The sequence below is a fragment of the Pinus tabuliformis genome, chromosome 7 (genome assembly GCF_031772625.1).
Source record: "Pinus tabuliformis cultivar Carrire ecotype Pingquan chromosome 7, CPIR1, whole genome shotgun sequence".
Lineage (NCBI taxonomy): Eukaryota > Viridiplantae > Streptophyta > Pinopsida > Pinales > Pinaceae > Pinus > Pinus tabuliformis.
The window spans coordinates 486,395,861-486,408,478 of record NC_142293.1 but is presented as its reverse complement, the minus strand read 5'-3'; the positions used below and the strand labels follow the sequence as shown (position 1 = coordinate 486,408,478).

At 32.4% G+C, this 12,618-nt stretch overlaps 1 protein-coding gene across 4 annotated transcripts in view; it reads right to left on the bottom strand.

Annotated features, from left to right (window-relative positions):
* The window catches only part of LOC149248144 (uncharacterized), a 38,090-nt gene extending 32,331 nt beyond the window's left edge, over positions 1–5,759 (bottom strand). The window contains exons 1-2 of one of the 4 annotated variants that reach the window (XM_089458353.1): positions 4,005–4,895; positions 3,669–3,906 (exon numbers count right to left, since the gene is read on the bottom strand). Coding sequence is in view for 2 of the 4 variants with exons in the window: in XM_089458352.1 (XP_089314478.1) it covers positions 4,961–5,448 (488 nt within the window). In the remaining 2 variants the exon portion in view is untranslated. Of the gene's footprint in view, positions 1–3,668; positions 3,912–4,004; positions 4,896–4,960 lie in introns of those variants that run through there. The other 3 variants (XM_089458352.1, XM_089458351.1, XM_089458354.1) reach the window with 3 other exon arrangements.
* Positions 5,760–12,618: the final 6,859 nt, after the last annotated feature.

Here is a 12,618-nt window from a genome sequence, read left to right as displayed (position 1 = left end):
CCAACAACCTCGGCCTGCTTGCTAATAGACTACAGCCCAAGTACAGGCCCTCAGCACTGTCTTTAGCCTTCAGCCAAGCTACTCTGCCCTACGACATGCTTGTGACCCTGCAGCCCACAGCCTGCAACCCTCCCTTGCTACAGCACCCTCGGCCTACTCTAGCTAGCTGCGGCTTCTACTTGCTTTGCTAGATAATCCACTCGGCCTCCTAAAACAAAGTTCTTCCTTTGCTACTGTTCTCTTTGATGCTACGGCTTTTGTCTAAGGCCTACGACCCTCTTGGAGGCTGTCCTATGTACACAAGTGTGTCTCTTTCCACATCATGCGACTAGCCTATCCTTTGGCTACTTATAGTTGTCCATAGGTCACTTAGGGAACCCCTTGGTCCATTAAGGTGTTGCCAACTCAACCCTATCATTAATTAAAATATTAAATTGCTTTTCTTAGGTTCCAAGCCCACCCACTTTGGGTCAAAACCCCAAACTTGGGTGCCTCGCCCACAAACTCTTCATTTTGTGGGTTTTCCCCTCACAAGCATAGCACCAAGAGCTTGTGGGAGTACCTCCCAATGCTACTTAATTTCAATAGAGTATGAGGTACTTATTATGGAGGAGGCACTTCTGTGGCTACAGAAGGAGCAACAGCAACAAGCGCAAGGGGCTAGGCAAGAGCAACAACAACAGGCACATGGGGCTTGGGAGAAGCAACAAGTGTGAGAGGTAAAGGGACCCCTTTGACATCACGAAAGGTGATGTGGCAACATCAACACCACCTTCTACATAAATCGATACAGCTACATCCACCAATTGATGTCAAGAATATGATGCAAGACCTTACTAGTGGCAAACAAGCCATGACCTTTTCTCATAGAAGGGGGTCAGTGATTTGATACTAGATAGCTAGTTGCTACATTTGACATTGTACATGACTCATGATGATGAGATACATTTATATATTTGATGTCATTATGTATTAATTGTAAGTTGCCCACTTTGAGTACTTGATTGGACAGTAATCAGGGTTCAAGATTCAGTATCTACTTTGATATATCATTTCTTTCGGCATCCACAGCATCATATATATCGATGTTTTCCCATATTTCTGTGCCAATGTGTTTATTCGATGTTGTTGTTAGTTTATATGTTTAAAAATTGAAAACAGCATATTTATTTTATATTTTTTTAAGCTTGCTGCAGTTTACCTATTTTTGCTGAGAGAGAGAAAGAGAGACCAACTTGATACACTGCACATAATTTTCCTGTCTTGTGAATTGATCATGGCTTTAGAGAGCATCTCAAGAGCAACAACAGGTCATATTTTTAAAAGAACTGCACAAATTTTTCCTGTCTTGTGAATTGATCATGGCTTTAGAAAGCATTTCAAGAGCAACAACAGGTCATATTTTTTAAAGGATAATGTAACTTGCCACAACAAGAATGAAGAAGAATAACTGATGCCCACATGGAGTGAGCAGAATACTCCAGTACGTTTACCTCACAATATTGAATGCCAATTGAATGTTGGGCCAAATACTTTAATTGGAAAGGAGTAAAACCACCATCACTAAACAATCTTTTTCAATTGCACATCCTTCTGCTATGAAGAATGCCAAGTTGCTCTGATTCCATGCCAAAGCCTTGGACAACCCAGGTTTATCCATGGATGTGTCTGCATATGTAGCTGTAGGTTTTGAAATCTGTTTTGTGGGAATAACATAAAGCTTTTTAGATATTTATGTTTCTAATTCAGGGGAATGTGTGCCATATCTTGTGTGTACGTGTGAATACATAAACTATATGTGAATATTAACATGTAGCAGGGAGACCAAATACGAAAAAATTTAAGCCAGGAGAAAAAAAAAGTCTCTATGTAAGTGCGAGCAAATGTCAGTATTTACTGTATCTGTATATCTACTATAAGCATGTAGCAAATCTACCCCAAAAATGTTAAAGTAAAATAAAAAATAAATAAAAAATAAATAAAAAGTAAAAAAATTTAACATCCAAAACTATTAGAAATGAAAAAGGGTAAAGTATGGATTACAGCATTAAGGCCAAAATAGAAGATGATAACTCCCTTGCCCAAGAAAAGAAATTGAAGTACAATTGTTGTTGAGATGAGCATACAAAATTTTAGTTATGTTGAAAATAGCAACAAGAAATGCTATAAATAGCATTTCAAGTACCAATGTGGAAAATAGCAATAAGGAATGATAAAATAGAAATGTTAAAAATGGCATTGCTATAAATAGCATTTCAGGATATATTCCAATTTTAATTAATCCCTAAATTCAAATTCAAATTTGGTCTCAGCAGTTGTTTGAAAAATAATTAATTAATTCATCTTGAGTTAATTAGTTGGAGAAAATCAAACATGAAGTCTTTGTGAAGACATGCAACAATTATCCCTTTGATTGAGGAAGTTATCCCTTAATTAAGGAGATAAGGATGAGTTGTATTTGAGTTGTAATTAGTTAGCTCAGTTAACTGAGTTAAGTCCAGTTAAATTAGTTCCAAACAGTTGGAGGAACTAATTGTAAGTTCAGTCAGTTAATGCATTCATGCATGCAACTAGTGTTCTCCAGATAACTAAATATTCTCTCATAAATAACTCATGCATGTTAGTTTAGAGAAAGACCCAGTTGAGATTAAAGGAAAGGACAGTGTACTATCAGTTGGAAGAATTTTCCTATAAAGGAAACACATCCATGCAAAAGGAATTCACTCCTTCAGGATTGCACAGTTATTTCATAGGTCAGTGTGGTGTGTAAGATGAGAATCACACAGGTTGCAGCTGGAGGACCCAAGAGAAACTGCACAAGGAAATAGGAGACTTGGAGGATTGGAGGAAGACATATGTTGTGTCTGTTCAGTCTGTGAACTGTATTGAGGGATTGCATTGAGAGCTGGATAGCTTGTGAGCTAAAGCTTTGTGTAATCCGGACATATTTCCACTTGTATGATAATACAGAGATCGGGGTTTTTCGCTAAGGCTTTCCCCAGAGTATTCTTATGTGTTTCATGTGTGATTGAATCTTCTTCTCTGTTATATGTGTTCTATTTGATCTTGCTCAAAATCGATTAAGCTTCCGCAAGTTTGATTGTCGAAGTAGATTAAGTATTTTGCTTTAGTATATTACATTATCAGGTAATCTACGGTGAAATTTCTACAAGTTCTATGAATATATAATTGGGGAGACAAAAAGGAAATTTATCTGAATTTCTAAAGAGAATATGTGCATCAGATATGGGTATATGTGTTTGTAGTGGAGGTTCCGAAAACTGAGTTTGCAGGATTATTGTTGTTAACCTGGCTTCTCATTTTTATCAAATTTTCCCATGTAAAACATTATATATTCAGAAGCAGCATAGTCGACCAACATTTGCAAGAAACATAAAACATGTAACACATATTTTGAATGGGCAATATTCTGATATTAACCAAAACTCAAGTCTCATACGATAATTTAAGCGACAAATTTTAATGTCAAACAGAAACGTGCTACATATTGATGAACATGGGTTTGATCTATGGATTAGCAGGAGGCAGTAACACAATCAATGTCAACACCTCATTCTAATTACTTTAAGTGCACAGAATGTGCATATTGGATCTAGTGGAAAGTAGTTGAAACTGAAGTTGTAATGCATAGGCAACAAGATGGAAACCTGTATTTCTTCTCGCAATTTGCAAAATGTCATAAAACACATTCCCAGACATCTAAAAACAGTAGAAACTCGATATCAGATAATACTTCTGCTCTTCTGTGGGTTTCCTCTATGGATTCATCAATGGCAACTGCCTAGCAATGCCAAGGCCTCGTTTGAATCACTCCCAGTTCATGCACATGTTATTTTTTTGTGATACTAGTAGGAAGCAGTTGCACCGAAGATTGTGATGTGTAGCCTGAAAATTTTGAATATTTGTTAGCAAACTTAAAAGTCCTCTAACCTTTGAAATTCTAAATCATAGTGCACAGACATAGAAATTCATGTCCTCCTTACAGATGTTCTCATCAAATAGTTGCCAGTTTCCCTGAATATATCTGCTTTGTCCTTGACATCTTTCTCAAGCACCGGCCAGAGTCCACCAAGGGTTACATGACAGGACTCCAACAGCCCAGTCTACTCACCTGAGTACATTATTCCACAGACCTCTGGTGTTGACATCTCTATTACAGGCAATGAAGAAGTGAGCGATTACCTCCCATTTACTTTGTGGGAGGCTTCTTATTGCTTTGGTCTAGCGCATTGAGCTAACTATGCTTTACTGTTACTTAATTTAGAGTCAACTTCTATTTTGTTCTCTTGCTGGGAGATGTTTTATTCACTTCCTCTGCAGTCCCATTAACTTTTATGGTCATTCATGGACAATAATAAAATCTCAATTTCAATTTCTGATTTTTCGAAATAGGTTGACAAATATAAATGAATTACAGGAAATGTCAGCAGAGTGTATAGCAATATCTCATAAACAAGCACGGTTGACGTAGCAGATAGAAAAGAGCAATTTTCAAAGACAATTGGCAGGCAGTTGCAAAGGAAAATTGGGCAGAAACCCTCGATATATAACAATATGTTTTGATGATCGACAAAGGTATTGTGTGGTTATTGCCCACAAACAAGGCAGCGTTGACCTAAGCGTTTGTGAGTTGCAACTGTAAACTGAGTTGCAGTCAAAGCATGGAGGCAAACGTAGGATTTGACGCGATAGCAATTGGGCAGCAATTACCAGCAAGGGGACACAAGTTCAAATATCTGCATTGTCACTCACATTGCAACAGAAGCAGATAAAAAGAAGGGGGAAGCGCTTGGTTCTCCTATAGACTCAATTCCCAAACACAAATATCAAACTCAATTCACAATCAAGGGCCGCCCAATTTCAAAACAACAAAACCTAAATCCTAAAAACGTCGGATGGATCAAAATGACAAAGAACAGAATTCAACAAAACACCATACCGTGTCTTGTTTGCGGACTCGCTGTTGTTAAACCCCGGAATCAAATCTTCAAAACCTGAACCCCCCTGATTGCCACCAGATCGCTGTAAATTTGAATTCTTCGGCCCCAATAGATCCTCAAATGGCGCAGAGTTCAGGCCCCCGCCGGTAGATCCCCCGCTAAAAACATCATCATAAGGAACCGCAGAGTTCCTAATGCCCTTCAAACCCCCGAATATATCATCATCATACACAGGCGCATCAAATACCGGGACGGAGGAATTCTTGATCGGGGTCGAATAGCTCCTGAATATATCATCATACCCTTCTTGACTCTGCGAAGCGAACGATGGCGCTGTAAACTTTGGGGGACCCCCAAACACATCGTCATAAACGGTCTGCACACCTGAAATCCTCGCCTGGGTGCTCCTCTGCGTGGACATTGGCGCCGATTTGCCTTGGGGTTTAAGCCCATAGTCCCTCTGCAGCAAATTGGGGAGATCGTCCATCTTGCAGTCCGACGGTTCGAATCGCCGCGGATTTCAAAAAGTGGGAAAATCGAATCCCGCGGCCGATCCGAAAACCCACCACAGGATGGATTTCAAGTTAAGAAGTTCGAACATAGATAAGTTTTTGATGCCGAAGAAGTCTCCTGGATCGCAGAACTCCGGAGTTATCGAAAACTTCGAGATGGGTTTTCGGAGAAATTGGATTGCAGAAATGAATGTGAAGAAACGAGTGGCTTTGTGGGCTGAAACCAAATGTGCTGTACAATAGCTGCCCACTGAGCTAGTATAATTATACAGTGAATTCCTTCCGTCCTTTTTTCGTCTTTCTATTTTTAACCTGCCGAGAGTTCGAAATTTTTAACCGTGGGCGAAGGAAGGAATGAACCTCTTTCCCACTAACTTAAGTGATATCAGCTTCTTCCAATCCGGTGGTCATATTTGTTTATTTTATGTATTTTCTTTCCTCTTAATTCATATAATTTATTTATTTTTGAATCATGAATATATTATAAATATTTATTTTACACATTATTTAATTTTTAAATTAAATTAAATAAAATAGTAAATAATATTTTACTTTGCAAGTAAAGTATTCAAAATATATATCTTAAAATTGTTTATTTGTTTTACAAATTATTTAATTTTTAAATTAAATTAAATAAAATAGTAAATAATATTTTATTTTAGTATTAAAAAATATATCTTAAAATTGTTTCTCGAGCATATTTTTTCAAGGTAAAAAAATAGGGTAACCACACAAAAGTATAAGCATTTAATATGAGTGAAGCTTGTCCCTTTAAAAAGGAGTTGTCTAGCCAGGCGAAGGAATTGGCCAGATGCCAAAAGTGGTCGGAATCTAGGCAAAAAAATAGCAGTGTTTGAATCATGTTTTTGATAGTGGAAATAGATTTAACACCATCAAAAACCTCTAGAGTACCCAAAATATTGAAGTTTAACAATTATAACTTGGATTAGTAGTGTTTGAATCATGTTTTTGATGGTGCAAATAAATTCAACGCCATCAAAAACCTCTAGAGAACCCAAAATATTGAAGTTTAACAATTATAACTTGGATTTAAAAAATATTCCTCGCAGATTTTATCAAAATATGACTAGAATTTCCATGATTTTCGGGGCAAAAAAGCAGTATGATTAGACTAGGGCCTTTAAAAATCATCAACAAAATAATTCTAAATAGCTTAATTTTTCTTAAATAATAATGCTGACTTAACCTTCTTAGAAATCACCTAATTCTAAATAGCTTAATTTTTCTTGAAATATAATAATGACTCAAACTAATTTTACAAATGATTGTCCACAACTAAATTATAATAAATTTTTAATAATTATAATAAGTTTTTCATAATTAAAAGAGAAAAACATTAAAATATAATATTTAATTTAAATTAAATATTAATAAAATATATATATAATTTCAATTACATCGATTTTTAATATTATTTGAGTTGAAATTGCTTTTTCATTTTGTAGTAAAATTTCTACATAGTTAAGTGCTTATTTTCAATTTTTTTTTTATTAACAAACAAGTTAACCTTATAAAATCAAAGTTACTCATAGAAAGTGAATGTATATTCTTAATATTATTTGAATTGAAATTGCTTTTTAATTTTGGAGTAAAATGTCTATATAGTTAAGTGCTCATTTTCATTTTCTTTTACTTAACAGACAAGTTAATCTTATAAAGTCAAAAGGTACTCATAGAAACTAAATGTATATTCTTTTATAAACAAATAAATAACTCAAATAAAGTTAACCATCCAAAACAAAGAAAAAGCTTGTGGCAGAAAAGCAAGTTTAGCTCACATCGCGAAAAAAAATAATAATAATAATAAAATATATATATATATAAAATAAAAATAAAAAATGACATTATTTTTTTCAAATTACAAAAAAAACATAATAATAATTGTTTTTATTATTTATTAATAATTAAATTATAATAAATTTTCCTAATTTCTAATATAATAATATTCTTAATTTCAAATTTATTTAAATGAAAATTAATTATATATATATATTTTCTTTGAACATTTCATAAATAATATATATATATATATAAATATAAATAATACATATTATTTATGAAATGTTCAAAGAAAATGACATTAGAAAACATGTCATTCTCCCGACTAATTAATATAAAATGACATTAGAAAACATGTCATTCTCCCAACTAATTAATATAAACTTAGCTATGAAAAATAATCAAAATCAATATAAATTTAAACTAATAAAAAAACAATACATAAACATATTTATACTCATTAAAATGACTGAATTGTGAAAAGTAATAAAGTTGATATATAATCTTTAAACTATTAATATTAAAATTTGGAATCAATCATTTAAAATCAAAAAAATAAAACAATAAATATAACTAGATATAATATAATATTTAATATTAACCTAACGTAATCTTTATATTATGAAAATAAAAAGATAAAATGCTTAATAATAGTATGAAAATATAAAATATTATTAACTTAATTTTATACTATAAAGATGAAAAATAAAATATTTAATAATAGCATGGAAATATAAAATACTTAATAGGGATCCGATGTAAATAATGATATAAGAAATTTATAAGTAGATGTTTGAAAGTTCAAAATGTGATATAAGAAATTTATAAGTAGATGTTTGAAAGTTTAAAATGTGAAGGTTTTTTTTTTCAAAATAAACTTGCAACCTATAGTTTATATAAAGTCTATTAATAATAGAAAGAAGAGGATTTTTTGGGGTTTTGAGTAAAAAAAAAATATAATTGTTTATGGCTCATTTTGCGAGAGGGAAATTAACCCCTTCTTTATTTAAATTGTCTCTGGAATTCATAAGAATGTTGGATGAGCCAACAATCTCTTCTAATCTCCTCATCATTTGCATCGTTTTCAAGCCTTGGTTGGAAGTAATGGAGATTATGGTCGCTCAGAGAACCCAATGCTTGGAGCATTCTGGAAAGATAAAGTTCAAAGGCATTACATGTTAAAAGCAGTGCAAGATCCAAAGTATGAGGTTAGATCTTACAAAATTGCGAAATACATCCAAAATATGCAGGATTATGCTCTGAATAGCAAGTTCATCAAATTATGGCCCTTTGAAAAGTCCTTGATTAGTTGGATCCAAAATAAATGGTACCTCAATGGACAAATAGATATGGAGCTATGAGCAAAAGGGTTCTTTATTTTAATTTTTTATAGCTTGGAAGATAGAATGAGGGTTTTTGAAGGAGGGTCTTATTTTTTTAATCATGTTGGGCTTTTCATGGAATTTTGGAAAAAGTGGTACAATCTTGAGAATGAAGACTTCTATGCTACCCTAATATGGGTTCAACTATTTTATCTTCCAAAGAGATATTGGGAGGAAGAAATCATTGAAGGCATTAATGGTTTCTAAGGAAACTAAGAGATGGAGATATAGATCATATGCAAGGATCAATGTATATATGAATATTTTGCAGCCTCTTTCAACTTTAATAAATGTTTATTATCATAATAATCTTTGGAAACACACACTAGATTATGAAAAATTGTCATTTAGATGCAGGCATTGTCATGAATATGGACATCTTTTTAGAGATTGTTCGTTGATTGCAAAGGATTTACTAGCAGATCAATCAAGTCATAAAGTGCAAGAGGGCTTTCGAAAATCCCCCAAAGGATAGGGAATTTAACACCTCAAGGAGCCAACAATTATAGTAAAAAACCCAGATCTGGAAACAGGTCTGTGTCTCTCTCCTCTTCATAGAAGACCCGAGAATAACAAGTTAATTAATCAGTCCCACACCCAGTTATTGGAGGTATTCCCAATTCTTTGTCACCCATAATAAAGCTTGAGAAAACAAATCTGGAAGGTAATCTACAAATTCTATACCAAAGGAGCTAACTAATTCAATAATGGAAAAATATGAAATTGAAGACCTCCTAGAAGACATGGATCTAGATGTTTCACGCATGATTTCTTTGGCAAAATCCTGCCTCAATAAATATTTGCAATCCATTCCAGATCATCAACTAGATGATGCTCAATCTAGTTCAAGTTCTTCAAATCCCCATTTAGGAGTTCATACGCAATCTTTCAAAGACCCCCCAAGATGATCAAGGAGGATAGAAAAAAGGGGCGCAAAATCCTTAAGGCCTTGATCCAAGAAGATGGAGAACTCAGGGAAAGTCATGCCAATATTGGAGACATTTTCTCCTTCTCAACCCAAAAAAGTCTGAAGTTTTCATCCTAAATCTTTAAAGAATAAGTATGTTCTTTGTTGTTATTATTGTTATTATCAATTTAGGCTAATTTGTTGTTGATTAATAAAATTCCTAATATTTTTTGTTGATAGGCCAAAATTTATACTCCTTTTATGATAAACCACATTTTTTGAACTTTGAAACATTAGTTTATACATAATTTTCTCTAATTAAAAAAAAAATGTTCCTAATAAAATACAAAATAAATTTGCAACATAAAATTTATAAAATTTATATTAATAATAAAATACAATTTATATGTATAATTTTTAATTTCTTACAAATACATATTTTCATTTGGAAGTTTAATTGATAAAGACAAGGGTGTACAATTTTTTTCCCGACGAAAAAGGTCATAATTTTATTCAACCTAAAAATCAAAGAACAAAATTACATACTCGAGATGCTCGAAAACATTTCAACACATCAGCTTTGCAATTGATACACAAAAGAAACAAAAAAATTACAAGATCTCACACATAACACTTCATTTTTACAATCATCATCAATTGAGCTATCCCACAAACTATTTAAATTCAATAAATTTTTGGCAATGTTAAATCTTTGACTAATTTCATATTAATTATAAGATTATTCAAATTCTTTAAATTATATATATATTCTGGTCTTCTAATAAATTATATATATATTCTGGTCTTCTAAATTTTTTATACATATTTTTAATTTTTAATATATCGTAAAAAAAAACATTTTATATATCTTTTATAAAATAATTATTTTATATAATATAATTTGTTGCATTAATATTTAATACATCAATAAAAATTAAAAAATTGTGCTTTATAAATATATTGTCATCTATTGTTTTGAAAATATATTGTAAATGTACACCTTGATCCTCGCCCTCTCAATTCACATATACCTATGGAAGGGGTATACATAGGCACCTAGAGGTTATAGTGGTAGCGATTGGAATCGACCTTGTGTCATGCAAGAAGGAAACCAATCCACTTGCCAATTCCTCATATATATAATTTAACTATTTGGAAATATCTGGTCTACCTCTAATCTTTTGAATTCAAATTTTTGAAAATATCTAGTCCAACCTTTAAACACTTCAGCGATTAGAGTGGGGTTATTGGTATATAGCGAATGCCAGTTAGCTTATTGAATCTTGGAGAGGATAACAATTTCTCTTCTTAACCACCAAAAAATATATCCAAATAACTAAAATGTTTGAAACACTTAAATCTCACCTTTAAGCCCTTAAGTGAAAATGAAATTGTCAATACCTTACCCGCTCCATATAAAATGAGACATATATCCCTTCTATGTGCACTTTGCATGTGTTCCTAAATGCATTTAAAGAAATGTTTCCCCGCCTCACCCCAACCAAACCTCCTCCCCCAACTTTCTTGTCAAAACAAATCTTGATGAGATTTAAATCCAAATGGGTAAGGGAAGAGTTCTTTGTTTTTATGTTGCACCCCATTTTAATACACCAACAAAAATAATTTGCCGCACACTCAATTATTTAAGTGAGAATGAAATAGCTAACACTTTGTTGATACTATATAAATTAAAGAATATACTCATTATGTGTTTCTAAATTATTATTTTTCTTTTTTTTCTAGTTAGATAGCGCTTAGCCTCAATGTTAGATAGAAGAACCATGTACCCACTTGTGAGATATTGTCATTAGAGTTGTGCAAAGTCTAATTAAACCTAGATGCCCATAGAACAATCTTATCTCCCATATATAACTCCCAAATTCAAACCCTCTCCATAAAATTTAACTCAATAACCTAATAAAAATTAAACCCTACACAAATTAAATATATTATATTTATAGATTGTCCAAATAAAATTTATATATATTTTATCATTGCCCTTGTAAATTAAATATACTTTTATTATACAATTTCATTTATATATCAATATTAATTTATTATAATAATAAAATATGGGCATTTGGTTTTTAAATTATGTGGAGGAGTCCTTTTTTATGGCTATGCTTGCACTTTGTCAGAGAATAATATTGAGAATATTTGAACAATTGTTTTCTTATGTGTTTTAAAATAAGTTGCATGTTCTGTCCACTTTTGAGTGTGTTATTCTTGCATTGCATGAAAAGTGGTTGGTGTGTATTTGAGGTGAGGCGTTCATTGTATTCCCACATGCCATCTTTCATGATTAAGTGGTAATGATTGCAGTGAGTGTTTCATGGCATGGATTGAGGTGTTCAAAGTGACTAGTTCATGGAATGAGTGATTGGCTCCTGTGGGACTATAATTATTCTAGCGTTTACATAGTAATAATTCTAGGAGGACCATGTCTTTTAATGGTTGGTTGCATATTGGGTTATTTAGTACACTTAGGTTTAGATTTTGTGATCTTAGGGATGTTTTTACCCTTGGGTCGGTTGAAAGTGTATGTGTGTTGGGAATAGTGTTTTAGTTAGTTAAGGTTGCGACTAGATATGGTGGTTTTTTTCCTATACTTTCAGATAGTTACTGACATAGGTGGAATTGGAATTATTGGAAGCCAACAACCCTCAGTAAAGATGATCTTCCTTTAATGCTACATTGTTATTTTTGGATGTCTAATGTGATGTTTGATGTTAGTCAACAAATGGTTTATACTAGTTTTCTTTAAAGGCAATTTAAAAGATGTCTAATGTTATGTTTGATGTTAGCCAGCCAATAGTTTATACTAGTTTTCTTTAAAGGCAATTTTTTAAAATGATTGACATGGTAAAGTTTTGCAGGATAGATGAGTAGCGGTTAAAGTTCATTAAAATATATATATTTTGTGTCATTTATCGAGTAATCAAAAAGTTTAAAGGTGCATAAATAAAATAAACATTTATTTATGCCATTTTAATTTATTAAGAAAAATATAAAAATGTTTGAATGTATTTATATGAAAATGAAAGGGCAACTTTGAA